At 37.3% G+C, this 16,997-nt stretch overlaps 2 protein-coding genes across 3 annotated transcripts; both read left to right on the top strand.

The window, feature by feature from the left end:
* The first annotated feature begins 3,726 nt into the window (after nucleotides 1–3,726).
* On the top strand, nucleotides 3,727–10,921 carry LOC130547979 (uncharacterized). Of its 2 annotated transcripts, XM_057324379.1 has the most exons (3): nucleotides 3,727–3,800; nucleotides 7,590–8,637; nucleotides 9,942–10,920. In XM_057324379.1, the coding sequence occupies exon 2, from the start codon at nucleotides 7,601–7,603 to the stop codon at nucleotides 8,615–8,617; it is 1,017 nt and encodes a 338-aa protein (XP_057180362.1). In that variant the 5' UTR covers nucleotides 3,727–3,800; nucleotides 7,590–7,600; the 3' UTR covers nucleotides 8,618–8,637; nucleotides 9,942–10,920. The 2 variants fall into 2 exon arrangements, with proteins under 2 accessions (XP_057180362.1, XP_057180361.1); XM_057324378.1 differs by having other exon boundaries at nucleotides 7,590–10,921.
* A 242-nt stretch (nucleotides 10,922–11,163) lies between these two features.
* On the top strand, nucleotides 11,164–16,495 carry LOC130547501 (CMRF35-like molecule 8). The gene is made up of 6 exons (XM_057323465.1): nucleotides 11,164–11,515; nucleotides 11,605–11,718; nucleotides 12,106–12,141; nucleotides 12,583–12,690; nucleotides 12,772–12,806; nucleotides 16,142–16,495. The coding sequence occupies exons 1-6, from the start codon at nucleotides 11,164–11,166 to the stop codon at nucleotides 16,190–16,192; spliced, it is 696 nt and encodes a 231-aa protein (XP_057179448.1). The 3' UTR covers nucleotides 16,193–16,495.
* The last annotated feature ends 502 nt before the right edge of the window (nucleotides 16,496–16,997 follow it).

The following is a 16,997-nucleotide window of genomic DNA, read 5'->3' as shown; positions in this document are numbered from 1 at the left end:
AGTGAACCGTGTCGAAAGGGAATGATAAGATTACTCACGTAACCCCAGTTCCCTGAGATAACAGGAACGACCATTGGGCCGTGCTACAGCACCACGCAGCAAGTTTTTACATCGCACTTCAATCGAATATAGGACTGAACGGGGTTGGGCCCGGTCTTAAAGGAGTAGTTCACCTTGAAAATGAAAAGTCTGTCATAATTTACACACCAGTTGTCATTTTAAACCTGTATGACTTTCTTTTTTTCTGTAGAACACAAAAGAAGATATTTAGAAAAATGTTGGTAACAGAACGGCACAGCTCCCCGTTCACTTCTATTGTAACCAATGCAAGTGAATAGGGGGCTGTTAACAACATTCTTCAACATATCTTCGTTCGTGTTCTGCGGAAGAAAGAAAGTCATACTGGTTTGAAATGACAAGAGGGTGAGTAAATGATGACAGAATTTTCATTTTCAAGGTGAACTACTTTAAATAGGCGAGTGGCGCCACCCAAAATAGCGGGCCCAAATGCCATTGGTCTGTGATTTTCGCAGACTTAAACCGATATGCGTCAGTATCGGATAAAACATAAGTTTTCCCACAGCGTTTGCAATGCAATGCTTGTTCTCGCGATCTCAGAGAACCGGGTTTACGAGAGTAACCTTATCGTTTTCCCAATTTTAACCCTGAAGCAAGCGTGCGCTGGCACTTTACGGGCCCAATTAGGGCTAGCCTAAGTGCCCCTTGCAGAATTTGCTCACTGGCCAAACGTTGGCCCCTAGGTGCTGGCCCTGCACGGGCAGCTCTCACCTAGCCTCCTCTGTTGATTTGTTGAAATGTTGAACACTTTTGCACTCGTTATTAATGTTGATTATTGTGATCAGTGTTTGATTTAGTCGAGCTCTAGTTAGACATGAAGAATCAGCGTAGGCTCAAAAAGTGAACTACACTGGAAACAGCAAACAAAGTGTCCAATTTTTATGTTTTAAGAACGTTCCCAGCTAAGAAAAGTCACCATCATGGTGATCAGTGTTTCCTTGAGTTGGGCTCTTGTCTCTTGACACACATATGTTGTATGTTTTGATGTGTTGTTTTTATGGAAATGCACATGAAGTCCAATCCAATGCAGTTTGTTGACGGTCTAAGCGTCGGTGAAATTCATGTTTGTAAGTGTGGTTTTCTACTGAAGCTCACAGGCCCTGCAGGGTTTCTGAAATGAGTTTTCTCTGTAATTTTCTTGTAAATTTTGTTCTTTTGCTGCTGCAATTGCTTTCATTGCGTAAGCAGGGCCATAAACAGGATTTTTGAAATACCGAGATCGGTTTTATAATTAAAAAAAGAAAATGTTGACTTTCTTGATCGACACACGTGTGCATTTCAGGTCGTTTGGGGTGCAAATTAGATAACAAAAGCTAAAACCATGTCTGTTTTTTTCATGTTTATTTTACAAATATTACCAGGTTGAAATACAATCTACAAAATATTTGGGTGAACTGTCCCTCCAGACATATACATCAATTGTGAAAGATGCAGACACTATTTTATTATATATATGTAAAATTAGAATAATGTAAAAACAGAATTTAAGATTGAGAATTTATTTAAAAGTGATGCATTTGAAATATATAATAATAATAATGTTGTTTTAATAGACTAACCACAACCTGTAAACACACCTGAGTCAATAAAGCCATGCGGTTTAGCATGAACTAGTGAAGGTCTGGTAATGTGTTTGCCTCGTCACATTGACATTAACCACGTAAACAATATGATATCAGCATTTTGTCCTTTGCATTGGTGAATATTACAATCGGTCGTTTACTCGGGTTCGTTATTTAAATCTTGACGCTGGTCAAGCGTGCCCAAATCTTGAGCGCAAACTCCCGAGTGCTCTGGAAAGAGGGAGAAAGTGACGCAGCAAGTGGTCTTCGGCGTTTTTCGGGGCAAGGACCCCTTAGATGAGAGATGCATGGAGCAGGGACCCCCTTATACTAAATGTGTAAACAGAGCCATTTAAATAGAAACAACCCTTATCGTCACAGCAATATTATGTTAAGACATTACATTAGCACTATTATGCATGTTATTGTCTTTCCCGTGGATCAGCATTGTCGTGGCTGTCACAGGAACATTCACAAGTTTTTTCTGCAGAGCATCATATCAGACTAAGGAGAGCAACATGCCGCGCTATTTTGGGCAACTTGTTTGACGTGGACCATCAGTACACGGTGCGCGTTTCATTGATTTTAAACACGTACGATAGTTTAGTCAGAGTTTACAATGCAGAAGCGGTGTGGTGTCATTTGCCTGTCAAATTAGCGCTTTACAGCTTTAACAAAAAGTTGCCTGTGAGTGAATTAGCGGACCCCTTGCAGTTCCACCGTGGACCCCCGGTTGAAGACCCATGCTTTAGAAGTGGTACACATGTTAAATTGAAAAAAGTGTTTCGGAAAATACGCAACAAATGTTATAGAGGTTGTAAACTTTGATAAAGAATTTCATTGTTTAGACAAGAACACCGATGGATCCCTTGGAGAGGAAAGGTCAGCCGTGCATCTGTGATTATATGAATGTATTCCATACAAATGTACCCTGGTAGACATGAAACCATTGAATTCATGTTAAAAACTGTTGACTTGTCAATGTTTAGCATGCTGATTTTTTTAATTCAACAAACCACCATTATTGCGGTCAGTGGTATAATTACAATATTGAATGATGAAGATTTAAACGTAAGGAAAATGCATGTTTAAGTAACGTTGCTGTAGTTTGTTGAAGAAATGCAAACTATTGGAGGAATGAAAATGATACTCGATACAATCTGACAGCATGTCAGAGATACTTTCTACATATACTTCACATATTTCACATATTTTTCTTTTATTTTTTTTTCTTTAAATTTTTTTAATTTTTTCTTATTTTTTTTTATTTTATTTTAATATTTTGTTTACTTTTTTTTTTTTTCATTATTTTTTTTAAAAACTGCAGACGTTTTTCACTGTGAAAGAACATTGGAAACCAGCGACTGTTATCATTTTTGGGTGAACTCACTTAATTTAAGAGTTATCATTTTTCATGAAGTCACTGCAAGACTTTTATCAGACGTCTTTAAAAACAATGGATCTTTGTCAACTGTCACACAGACATCACATCTTAGCAATGATGACAATGAACAAAACATTATCGTGCATGCTGGGTATCAGCATAGTGTCAATCTCAACAATGACACCCAGCATGCATTGCAGTGTAAATATTTATATAGTTTTTCTGACTTCACGTGCTCTCGGAAAATCGATAATTCCCAAGGAAATAATTTATGGAATGGTGCTAAATACTTGAATAAATGTTTGAATGTTACTATATCCAGACGTTATTTCCGGGATGAAGTGGGAATTATCGAATATCCGAGCGCCCATAAAGGCAGCAGAAGTACCACTATTGTTGAGCTTTGTAGAACAAGTGTTGGATGTGTGATAGACAGGATGAGGTTTTCTGATCGTGTTCATTCTTAGCCATTGTATCTGCAAAAATGATTATTATTGATTTATTAACATAATGAATAATTCACCATTTATCACATCAAACTGTAGATTCAACCCTGATTCAGTGTCAAGTTTAAGTGTATGAAATTCATATATACATCTAGCAACACACATTGAACATCTGGGATTTTGTTGTGTGGGGGTGTTGTGACGTTTTTTCACCCAGCCCTCTTTGAGTTCTATTTAAAGCTGGTCTGGCAGATGACTGTATCTCTCTCTCTCTCTTAGACTGAAGAGCTGCCCATCATCAGATCCAGTGCTGTACTGAACGCTTACCAGGTAAGTGATGACCACTTATGTGTATGGCAATATTACATCTAACACACTGTGTTCACATGAATAATGATTACAGATTGTAATCAAAACACATTCAAAAATATATTGAGAAACAGGGAAGTTAAAGAAAGAACATCTGATTTACAATTAAATTGCATTGATTTATTGGGGTTTCACCAAATACACTCAAAACATATCAGAATAATAAGCAGCATAATTAATAAAACATTTAAATATCCCAGTGTGAAAAAAGTGCACTTAAATATGTTTTAAAGTGTGTTTATCCTACATATGATATTAAATTAGGGCTGTCGACGTTAACGCGTTAACGCATGAGTTGATTTTTTTTCAGATTAACGCAGCATCCATTTGTTTTGTCATCCTTTGTCTAGCGTTACATTATATAATCACGCTCTTAGTCATGTAAAGGCTTTTAAACCACTCGAGCGTGATTTGAAACAGTTGCTTTTTGTTCATTGTAGACAGACAGCTTCTAGCTGTGGGACGCGGCGAAACGCAACGCGACAGCTCCAGAACGGGTTTATGTGTGTGTAGCTGACGGGGGCTAATATTCACGTGTGCTCTAATACAGAACAAATAGCCAAATCGCAGGCATCTTATTATTGTGTTTATCAGTATATTCTCATAATGTATAAAGTATATGATTAAGGTGGATGCTGATGTCTTAAATCAGTGGTTCTCAACCTTTTTTGGGCCAGTGCCCCCCCATCCATTTTCCAGGTCCTTTACCGCCCCCCACAAAAATAATGAGCTAAATGCCTTTATAATAATAACAATGATAAATTATTTGTTATTATAATATAATTTAAAACACATGTCACTAAATTAGGATAATCTGTAATCTCTTTAAATGTATATTTGTTTAGTCACGTGAAATACCAATAAAACTAAATAAAAAGCATGTCACTGAAAGTCAAATAACAGATTTGATTGCCCAGTTGGAATATTACCATACTTTCCCAAAGAGCAAAAACTATGTAAAGTTGAATGTTTGAACTTAGTTTCAATACTCTCGTAAATGCATAATAAAAACCTAAAAAGCTGCTTATATTCGCCTCACTTTAAAACACGTGTAAGTGTGTAATTGTGTGCAAGTTTATAGGCGTAAATGTGTGTGCCAGTGGGTGCTTCCATCAGAGGTATATTATAAGGTTTGTCATTAATAATTTAGGCAAATGAAAACAAAACAATCTTCTTACAAGAATAAACACATATTACAATGTAGATGTATTTATTTTTGATCATCTTGAAACAGTCCAAGCAGTGTACATTTTGGGCTCTGATATGATAAGATAAGTAGAGAATTAATATCCTACCCAAAGATGATTACAATATATGGACTGAGTTTAGGCCTAACATAAATATTTCTAAATCATGAATAGAGTTAAATGTAATTCATTTTAAATGCTGTCATTATAGTGGAAGTGAATTTATTGAAAATATTTTCCAAGGCTTACAAAGAAGTATTTCATGCAAAATTCTGTTCATGCAAACTCAAGTGTGATATAATGTGCAATGAAAGGTACAGATGTTACCCACAGCAAATGGAGACATGTGTAGGTAGGTTATTTTATTTTTTTACATTCTCACTATTAAGTCAAATCTGCCCCTACAGGCAGCTGACGTCAAGGTACATGACAGATCCCGAATGTTATATGACCCTACATCAGTGTATTTTGGTGTGTTTGCCGCACTGCGCATATCTATTTTTGTAAATGACATCAAAGCACTGCGAGAATGATTCAAACGCTTATGGAGCAGTTTGATCTCTCTCGCATTGAATGCGAATCTGTGCAACTCTGGATATCAAATGCACATTTTCAACAACATCATTTTCCGAGGACTTCGAGCAAAGTCATTACAAGTACATACAACAAACATTCAAACCACAGGCAGTGTGTCTGTTTAACTCACTCTGTAACAGCAAACGAAACGGGATAAAAAATGTAAAAAAAAAAAAATGTCCAAGTACCCCACTAAAGAGAATCCTCCTCACCCTAATGGTGACGTCACATCTAAAACATTTCAAACGTACTCAAACTGCAGCTAAAACTCTAACTCTACATCAACATCTTTTACACTCAAACTTCTTTTAATAAGGGATTATGGCAACACTGTTTAAAGTTGTTTAAGCATCTTGATATTTCGTGATATCAAGAGACCACATTAGTTCTACACATAGATGTGTTGTGTTTGCTTTACATCAGCTGTGTATCTAAACACTTTATGAACAGCAGGTGTCATCACTAAACATCAATCATCACTTGTAAAGTCAACTCAATATATACTTAAAACGTATCTCTTATGTGAATACTTTACAGGCAAACCCTCTCTCTCTCAACAGATATTGTTCTGGCTTTTGTTTAATATAACTGGTAACTTGGTATCAGCACCTATTGTATTATTGCTCCTGTATGACCTATCACTGTATTGCTCCCTGAACTCTGTAAGTCGCTTTGGATAAAAGCGTCTGCTAAATGATTAAATGTAAATGTAAATTTTACTTTACTTATTTTATTCTCCCTAAGCAAAAATCAACATGTACAAATTCCTGGTGTATTGAATAAATGTAAAGATTTACTATGGCATTTCTTGGTTTTAGTGTTCATCGACATGCCAGTAATATAACCTTCTTGATGAGGTTTTGCGCATCAGAGTATTTAAAATAACATAATGCAAACTTGCGATTGCTGTAATGGAAGTAAACAGACAAACGTGTGGTGCGCGTTTAACACTGAAAATACCAGCACTCAATGTGAAAGGCCATCGTTAAATGGACTTTGGCATGGTGCTGGAGACGCTCTATCTGCGTGCGCTGGGTGAGAGCAACGCGAACATGCTGCTATTGTCACACAGTGTCAAACACATGAAAATTTTGTTTGATGTGGCAAATTCGGACGTTATCACTTTGGTACAACAGGCATACAATAAAGCTGGTGCTTCCGATGGCCAGCCAACATCTGTTATACTCAACAGCATATTGCTTCTCGTGTTGCAGACAACCACCAGACTTCTGATTTTCAACCGTGACCAAATGCTTATCAAAACTTTCTCAGGATGGCATTGTTGTTATTAACCTTTTGTCAAAACCAGCATTTGGCTTATTTTAACTTTGCTTTTGTTGTAATAAAATGATTTAGAAAGCACAATGCTGGAGAAAAATCTTTCATTTATTAGATATATAGAATCAAGTGCTCCACCTCACGGAAACACTAAACACCATCAGGGTGACTTCTTGTTGTTAATGCTGCTTTCTTCAGTGATTGTGTTTGTTAACGTCAGGTGTTCATCATTAATGATCAATCAGCACTTCATTATCTCATGAACTTCAACACTGCTTCAGTGTTACTTTTAACACCCTATAGTGTGGAAACATATAGACACCCAGCAGTGTTCATTCAATGCAGACTGTCGTGTTTACTATGAATTTGCGCTTAAGGTGCATGACAGAAGCACATGCGCACCTTGGTCAAATATTTTTTTTTACATCAGCCTCCGAAACCAGCTTTTACAGGATTTCATCAGTGCACACGGCGCAGGTCATTTGTTATATGAACTACTTATTAAAAAGGCTACTTCCAGTTGTCCAACTGCAGAGTGATATTGGCTGCCAGTTCATCAGGAATTTGGGAGTTTTGTCTCTTGGATCTACATGATGGAAACATTGCTTTATTCACAAATGTTTTATACGAGTGTAGGATCTATAGAAGGCCTACAAAACCAGTATCCAATTAGATTTAAGCACTAATTGTCTGTTATTCTGTGTTGCAGGTTTAGGCACAATGACAGGCATCGTTCCCGGGAGCAAAATGAAAGGTGTTGATATCTGTGGAGTACGCTACAACTGCTACATCATTCGTGCCGATCTCGGCTGCTATTTGAAGACAACTGATTTAAAACATGCTTCCAACCTCACGCTTCATGATCTGCACCACTCCTGCATAGGAGACCATTATGTTGGTCATATTAATGACTCTATTTACATCATTAAAGATACTTCCTACCGCAGAGTCAAAAATCTGTCAACAGACAGCGGATGTGAGCATAAAGATATTCATCCCAACTACCATAATGGAGACTACTACTTCTCAGCCATGGGAAAGTTTTACATCGTTTTCAAAGACGATAAGATTTATAAAACAACATCAAAACTCACTTCTCCAGATTGTCAGGAACACCCGCTGAATGATGACTACAGTGACGGTCTGTATTATTGGGGCCGGTCGTTCCACTTTTACATCATGGGTACGAACGAACAATGGGGAGTCGAATTCATCAAAGGCTCTAACTTCAGCAGCGGCAATAAAGATTGCTTTGCTTCTGTTCACAAAGATATTTTGCACTTTCTGCCTGGTGGTCTGTCGATAACTACAGGTCCAGCCTTTGGCAGGTGGGAGAGTGTTAAAACTCTAACAAATGACACCGACGCACCAGTACAATTTGAGAAGAAAATAATGAAAAAGGTGGGATACAAAAAGGAGACGATGACAAAGATCACGCACAACTGGAATGTGAAGTTGGCAGGCAGCGCCAAAATGACAGAACTCGCAATGTTAATTGCGAAGGCCCAGTTGTCCTTGTCCACAGAATACGGAGGTTCATATATGAAAACTGAGAATGAAAGCTGGAATGAAGAGACGGAAGAAGAAGAACACATATCACTGGAGCTGCAGCCATACTCGAATGTATACCTGTGGCAGTACAGCCTGGGTCTCGGTGAAGACACGATGTTTTTCTGCCGTGATATAACGTTTAGCAATGATCCAGACCCTCCCACTGAAATCCCGGTGTCACGTTGACAAGAATGAGAAATCATCAGGTCTGAAGAAAACCAAGTTCTTCTGTTCATTAAAGCTTGGAAAAAAAAGATAAGAATTGCTTAAAAAGTAGAGAGAGAGAAGGTTGCTACTGTATTGTTTAATATAGCAGTTGGATCCCCAGTCAACACGATGATGTCACGATGATGTCACGGTGATGTCACAGTGATGTCACCATCAGCTTTCAGAATACTCACGATGAGGTCAAAATGTAACCTCACAGCAAACTCACTGTGTGCTCAAACTGTGAGTTTAGAGGTTTAGATGCGACTGGTTTGTCATCATGATGTTGATGAGGGTTTGCTTTAGTTGAGCTCTTGACTCTACACTGTGTGTCTTCTCTTCCTCTGACTGCTGGAACTGTGTGTTTACTTTATAGAGCACATCCGTTATATTGAGGAATGAGTCTTGGATGGTAATTTAAACATGAGGGAATGTTAATGAGAAAACTGTCAATTTGTGTGATAGTAGTGAGTGAGATCCAGCTGTTTTGATACTATCGGATATTATAAAGCGCTTCTAAATTAATTATTCACATAAAATTCCAGCAATTCATAATTTAGACACCAATATACGAAGACTCAGTGTATGATCCTCAACAATGGTAAGAACCAACTGAGCAGCTTCATGCTGCAATGCATGCTGGGAGTCATGAATGAGTTTTGTACTATGATGTTACCCAGCATGCATTGCAGCATGAAGCTTTCGTTCTGATGATTGTCACTGTCGTTGAGTTTAATATGCTGATCTATGTATCTGTGTGTTTCTCAACTTTCTCATTATAGCATATAATAGTTAAGGAAATTCTTCCAAACATCTCATTTGCCCAACACTGCTCAACCTCAAGCTTTATATGATGATGTAACAGTGATAACCAGACTAAAAGCTAAACTTAAGATCAGTGGATCATTTTCATTGCCAATATTCTCAGAGCTGGCACACTACAGTTTTGTTCTTTTCCATATCAATTGTGACTCATAAAGCAACAACGACAGCAGGCAAAGTAAATCTATTACGTACAGGTTAAGGGTGAAGAGTCCAGCTAAAGCAAACACTCATCACTATCATGGTGACTAAATCTAATAAATTCATATTGAGCTCACGTATTACTTACACTGTCACAGTATGAGAATGGTGTGACATCACTGTGATCATCGCGTGACCTCACGTGTTGACTGGGTAGTGCAGTAGATTGAAGCTATGAAGTAAAATATGTGTATTATCTATTATAGCCATTTATGAAAGATTTTCATGAAACTTTACTAGCTAGAGTAATATTAGATGCTTAGACTGATCTTCTATATAGTTTATAGGATCTGCACCGGTATACTTTCACACCCTCCTACATCCCATCAAGATCCTTGTGTTCAGCAAACCAGCGGCGTCTTCTATTGCCTTCTCACATAAGGGCAGTAAATCGCTTTCCCGCTCATTCTCCTTCACAACTCCTTCCTGGTGGAACATTCTTCCTAACTCGGTCCGGTCAACCACATCTCTCACAACATTCAAAAAACTACATAAATCTCTTAATGTATGACAAGCTGGCCGAGTAAATATACCGTATTTCGAAATCCATTAGAACTGTTACAGAAACACCTACATTTTGGATCACCATTGTCACATTTTATGCAAGTATGACTTGCTTAGAGAAAATCTTATTATGTTTAAAAAGGCTTGTTTGGTTTATACGATCATGTATGGTTTAGCTCCTCCTCCCTTGGCTGATTTTATTCATTTTAAATCTATTGCAATAAGAGTAACTAGAGGTTCAGCTAGAGCCGATTGCTTAATTCCACATAGGAAAACTTATTTTGGTCAAGCTGTTTTTTCTTTCAGAGCATCCCATCAGTGGAATACCATACCACAATGCATCAGAGAGTGGACAAAATTTAATTTGTCCAAGTATAATTTTAAGAAATTGCTTCTGTATAGTTAAAAATGTGAACAATGAAGTGGTGCCGTTTATTTTATTTTTTTAAATATACTATTGTTTGTAATATCATGTATGTTTAAATATATATATTTCTTTCCTTTATTATTAACTGAATTTGGTGTTATGTTAAGGTGGATAGCAATTATTATTGATTTGTTGTATTTTCTTTTTAGTTACTTGGCCTAAGAACATCTGTCAAAGGGACTACCAATGAAAACTGTCTCTTTTGAATTAAACAATAAACAACTATTGAATACACTATTGTATGTACAGGATACACTGTAAAATTTGAACAGTTGGATCAACTTAAAAAAATGAGTCCAAATGGTAAAACCTAAAAAAGTGAAGTTGTTTCAGCTTAAATTTCCCAGCTAACAAAAGTGTACAAAATGATCAGTTGGATCAACTTAATTTTTCTAAGTGTTACCAATTGAAGTAATTTTTTAAGTTGATCCAACTGATCATTTTTACACTTTTGTTAGCTGCGGAATTTAAGATGAAACAACTTTACTTTTTTAGGTTTTACCATTTGGACTCATTTTTTTAATTTGATCCAACTGCACTGTAAAAAAATTAGAGGTAAAATAATGGTGAAATGCATGGCAGCACAGGGTGCATTGTAGTTGTAGTGGAGGGTTCGCTGTGTGTGGACATTACAGTGACTGGAAATGAAGGAGCTGAAGTTCAAATCAAGTGTCCGTATTCACAAGGATTTGAAGAATGTGGCAAGTATTTCTACAAAGGCGTTTACAAAGACCGTGTCACTGTACTGTCCAGCGGAGAGAAGACCGTCAACGACAGATTCTCAATGCAGGACGACAAGAAAACCAGAACATTCACAGTGACCATCAGAAACTTGATCATGACAGATGCCGGACCATACGGCTGTGAAGCTTGGTGTGTGATGAGTCGAGACTTTAATCAAGTTCTTCTCAAGGTGAATAAAGGTGTGTGATGCTTCATTTTACTCAACCATGTGGTTCATCAACTACTGACACAGTAAAAGTTTCTCATCTGTGTCCTCTCTGTTTATCAGATCTAGTGACCTCGTTTACCTCCAAACCTGCCTTTAGTTTCATTTCTACCCCCAAAACACAAACCCCATCACCATCTCCATCTATAGACACCATCACCGCCTGCACATCCACAGGTACAGAACACAATTCAAAAATCTGTAAGGAGTTATTTTGATATGTAGACAGATTTCCTAATGATAACTTCATTCAAAACATTAACTCTGATCATTCTTTTGTCTAGTGTATATTTATTCACTTACTGTAAGAGTGATGCATTTAAGACTGCATATTATTCAGCTCCTTCTAAATTGAGGAGATGTAACCTAATAAAATGTGATTCTTAATTGATATCCTCAGTATAAAGAAGTATAAATATTCATGTTAAAATGCTACAGGTTCATTCTTGTAATATAGTATAAAAATAATAAATACACAGAACTGTTTGTCTGCTGGGTGTGAATTGTGTGTTGTTCTAGCATGTTCATATATCTCTCTGTTTTCTGTTGGTGGCATAATAACAGGAAGTACTGAAGGCCCGCTCTCTCAGATGGACTCTGGTGAGCACACAAACTGCATTACCCACAATGCAACGGTCATCTTTTTGATCACATGAGTTAGAAAAGGGTGGAAGGGAATTTCATTGACTTTTGCACTGTGTTTCTGTCTCCTCTTTAGCTGACATGCTTTGATATTTTACATTTATAAACATGCAAACGATACAGAAATATTTGCTGTTTTTAACGGTTTGCTTTGAATATTTGTAGGGACACTTTTGTACTGTAAATGAACTTGACAGAATCAAAGTGAGTCACACACCACATTTAATCAGAAACCGGGTTAACCCACATAAATCAACAAAAATCCTCCGAAAGTCTCTTTCTACTGAGCACTTGAGGTTCAGCAGTACAGCTTTCGTGGTTTTAAAACACACCATACATGAATCAGACCTTCCCCCTCAAAAACCTTGCTGAAGTTTTTGAGGTTATTTACTGTTTCAGACTCTCTTTCTGTTGCTGTCGGTCAGGTCGTGGTTCTGCTGGTTCTGCTGATTCTGTGTGTTGGATCGTTTCTGCTTCTAAAACTTTGGAGAAAAAAATGTAGAACAGGTAACAACGAGATCGTGTTCTTGTAAGTTTCATCTTTTTGTTTGCATTTAAAATATGACTTTTCTCCTTTTTCCTCTTCAGCTCTGCATCAGCAAAACGATCGGAAGAATAGAGAGGTTGGTGTTCAGAACTTTTCCTGTAAAATGTCAGAAGTACATTTTGTATTGATTATTGTGAACCAATGAGATATCAGTGTTTTTTTTCAGAATGCTTGCATGTATGAAGAGATTCCAAACAATGATTTTGAATCATGTGTTGTCACCACAGTGATCTTCAAACAAACATCTGAATCACACACTGTAAAAAAATTAGATGTAAAATAATAGTGAAATGCATGGCAGCACAGGGTGCCAAAGGTTTACAGAAATAACGCTACACCCTGAACTGAGGTCACGTGTTTAAACTGTGAACATAAGAAAACGTGTCTACCATACAATAAAATAACATGTTTTCACTGTAGTATGAAATGATTTGTCTGTTAAATAAAAAATGACTTAAATTAAAATGGTGAATTTATAAATTGGTAAAATGAAAAAGCAACCGTATTCAAACAATACACTGACAAAACTTTATGTGTGTTTTACTACTTTTAAACAAGTACTTAGTTAATTGAGTTGTTTATACAACTTCTATTATTATTCTATTTTGTTTAATTGTGTACAAAGCAAGCAAAGACTATGAGATGATAGACTGCACAACCACATGCAGACTCAAAAGTGAACAGACCATAGAGCTTTTGCTCTCTTATATAGAGATGTGCTCTGTGTCTTATACACAAACACAAAACACCATCAGGGTAACACACGTTAGGTGAAAATGATGGTATAAACATTAACTAAACAACTTATAATGTTAAAAACACTCACATGTACACAGCTGCTAAAACAAATATGTAAAGAAACTAAGTGATGAATGAAATATGACATGTTGTGCAGAGTTAAACAGGGAATTGTGGGAAAGTCCTTCACAGTTGTTCACAGTATATGTGAAGGTTATTTACAGTTTAATTCTACAGAGATGTCAGTGGAAAGAAATAGTGAAGTGCACGGCAGCACAGGGTGCCAAACATTGAGCATCAACAGAAATAAGGTCTGTACACTGTGAACTGAAGTGACGTGATCTGAACAAACTGACTGTGAAATGAACAGAGAAATTCTGTAGTTCTGACACAATTGTTCTGACAACCAGTGTTTTCTGTGAGAAATCCTCATGAAACTCTACAAACACCATCACCACCTTCACTTATTACAACACCACCTTCACTTTATTTCTCTTGTGCATTTACAAAAGATCTTCTTGACAATGAACACAAGTTCAGATGTTGACGGTTGTTGTTTAGTCACCATTATGATGATCAGTGTTTGCTTTACTTGGGTTCTTGACTCTTTGCTTTGTCCTTCAGGTTTTCTTTAGCTTTTGTGGCTGATAAAAGCTGAGAGAAAGTGATTTCATGTTCTTTCTGATGGTGAGAGTCGTCATCTACTGGTCTGTCTCCATTCATGTGTTCATTGGTTGCAAGTGTTTTCATGAAGCTCTCAGACATTACAGTGTTAAGTGATATTATGAAGGACTTTAAAACACATCATGAACATTAAAAATGTCAAAACCATGAGATACACAGACATCAAGATTCAGCCTGTTCATCTCAACAATGGTGATAACTAACAAACTATTCAGATAAACGCAATGCATTCTGGGTACCATCATAGTTCAAAACTCATCCATGATTCCCAGCATGCATTGCAACATGAAGCTTTTCATTTAATGTCACCACTGTTGAGATTCATACATTGATTATTCATGTCTATGTGTGAAAAACCAGCTCCCGTACTTTAATGTAAATTATGTTTTCTAAATCTGTTCATATGAATGTTATCGCAAGAAATCTGAGCTTTCAGCCGAAGCTCATTCACACAGATATAACAAAAACCCAACAAAAATATGAATCACACAAAACCAACACACAACTAGATGACGATTCACATCATCATCATTAATCAGACAAATAAATCGAATGACTTTTTCTTTTGAGTGTCCTTCATTTTCCAGCCCAAAGAGAGATCACAGTATATCAGATGAAGGGGGAAGAGCCCAACTAAAGTAAACACTGATCACATTAATGGAGACTTTAATAACAATGAAACATCAAGTCATTCATGTTCTGCAGCATGTTGATTTGTGAAAGTCCCTGTGAAGCAGAAGTGGTGATTGTCTTCAGTTTTCTGACATATTTCACAATGAAACTTAATATTGAATGAGGAAGAATAGTGGGTGTGGCTCATGTTTTCTACTGTGATTGATTGTCCTCTCTCGCCGTATTCTCCTGCCGTTCGTCCTTTTATGCTTCCGCTCCTCCGTGAGAGATGCGAGGCCGGAATGACGCCCAGCTGACACTCATTATCAATCGCGTCCCGGCCTCGCTTCCTCCTCCCACGGCTCTCGTCACGCCTCCCTCGTCACATTATCCAACTCTGACAAAAAAATAAACATGAACATTTTTTGAAGGACATGTCAGGTTAACAATACACAACAATGACTTTAATTTAAAGGAAATAGAGCGTTTTCTCCAGTAACACATTTAATCAGTTAAAGAACAGGAGTACATTAGGTGTCAATGTGTGCTTTTTATAGAATTTCACAGTTCTGATTAAAATGAGATGTTACTGTTAAATTCTACTGTTTTTTCTCTGTAAAAATACATTTCTTTTTTACAGTGCATCTCACTAACATCTTACAAACCTTTTAGTGTTTATGCCACAGTAACCATTGACCAGCAGTCTGATTAATACAAGCGGTGTGGTTGTCAGAGGTGCAACTAGTTACATAAATAGCATCATAGAAAAGTTTGTGTCAACAGAGACACTGTTCAAAAAAGTTTTTACTAAAATCTCAGTTTCAGGAATGTTATACTCCTCAAAGTGTCACAGCTAATGTTTTAGACCTTAGAAAATAAACATTAGTTAGTTTCCACACATGATAAAGATCATATTCATATGATTCATTTGTGTTTTCAGACTCGTCTGTGATCATCATCATCATCATTGTGTGTGTGCTTGTGATTCTGATCTTCACTGGACTGCTGTTATTCATTCTGCTTTACTGCAGGAGATGTTCAGCTCGAGGTTAAAACTCTTTCACTTTGTTTTAATTTGATCCTTTTAAAACATGATCACAGTAATGTCTCAGGTTGATTTAAAAAAATACAGTTGTTATTAAATAAGAAGATCGTTTGTGGGTGATGGAAAACATTTTGTTGCTCTCTGCTGGCAGAAACAGGTGATGCACTGAAACAGAGTCACAATGTCACGTTCACATCTTGACCACAGACGGCAATGTTAATTTAATTAACACACCAAAGATCAGGTATCACACGCACGTGTCTGTGTGTACAAATAAAGCCAAATAAAAGTCAAGTTTCACTTCTTTGTATTTGTCTCTCTTGTTCTTCTAGATACAGAGAAAGAGGGCGTGCTCTGTCAAGAGTTCTGATGGCAGAGAGTAAACGTGAGGACAGGAAACTGCTTGTGGTTTGTGAGAAGTTCACACTTGATTTTCACACACAGCGGCCCTCGACGTCACACGCACATCAGCGTTTGACCTTCACCACGAGAGACAAACAGCATTATTGTGTGAAGTATGCCAACAAGTATATCTGACAGAGATCTCTCAGGAACACAGACATGAATCTCTCACTGACACTTTCTGTGTTTCTGATGTTGGGTAAGTCCATCTTTCCTCGTTCTTTCAGTGGAATTGTATGGTAAAGTAATAAAGGAGTATATTATAATGAATCTAATAAAGTCAACACCAGTGTGGTTGTGTAGTTGTAGTGGAGGGTTCGCTGTGTGTGGACATTACAGTGACTGGAAATGAAGGAGCTGAAGTTCAAATCAAGTGTCCGTATTCACAAGGATATGAAGAATGTGGCAAGTATTTCTACAAAGGCGTTTACAAAGACAGTGTCACTATACTGTCCAGCGGAGAGAAGACCGTCAACGACCGATTCTCAATGCAGGACGACAAGAAAACCAGAACATTCACAGTGACCATCAGAAACTTGATCATGGCAGATGCCGGGCCATACGGCTGTGAAGCTTGGTGTATGATGAGTCGATACTTTAATCAAGTTCTTCTCAAGGTGAATAAAGGTGTGTGATGCTTCATTTTACTCAACCATGTGGTTCATCAACTACTTACACAGTAAAACTTTCTCATCTGTGTCCTCTCTGTTTATCTGCTCCAGTGCTCTTCATATCTGCCCCCAGAAAACAAACCCCATCACCATCTCCATCTATAGACACCACCAC

Source organism: Triplophysa rosa, linkage group LG24 (genome assembly GCF_024868665.1).
Source record: "Triplophysa rosa linkage group LG24, Trosa_1v2, whole genome shotgun sequence".
Classification (NCBI taxonomy): Eukaryota; Metazoa; Chordata; class Actinopteri; order Cypriniformes; family Nemacheilidae; genus Triplophysa; species Triplophysa rosa.
The sequence above is the reverse complement of the archived record's forward strand: the minus strand, read 5'-3'. Positions and strand labels throughout refer to the sequence as shown.

What these genes read in the sequence shown, in the direction of transcription:
- LOC130547501 (XM_057323465.1), top strand. Translation starts at nt 11,164, where the DNA reads ATGCATGGCAGCACAGGGTGCATTGTAGTTGTAGTGGAGGGTTCGCTG. An exon ending in GCTCTCTCAGATGGACTCTG is followed by an intron (nt 12,142 to 12,582) that starts GTGAGCACACAA and finishes TTACTGTTTCAG; the next exon opens with ACTCTCTTTCTGTTGCTGTC. An exon ending in GAGAAAAAAATGTAGAACAG is followed by an intron (nt 12,691 to 12,771) that starts GTAACAACGAGA and finishes TTTCCTCTTCAG; the next exon opens with CTCTGCATCAGCAAAACGAT.
- LOC130547979 (XM_057324378.1), top strand. Translation starts at nt 7,601, where the DNA reads ATGACAGGCATCGTTCCCGGGAGCAAAATGAAAGGTGTTGATATCTGT.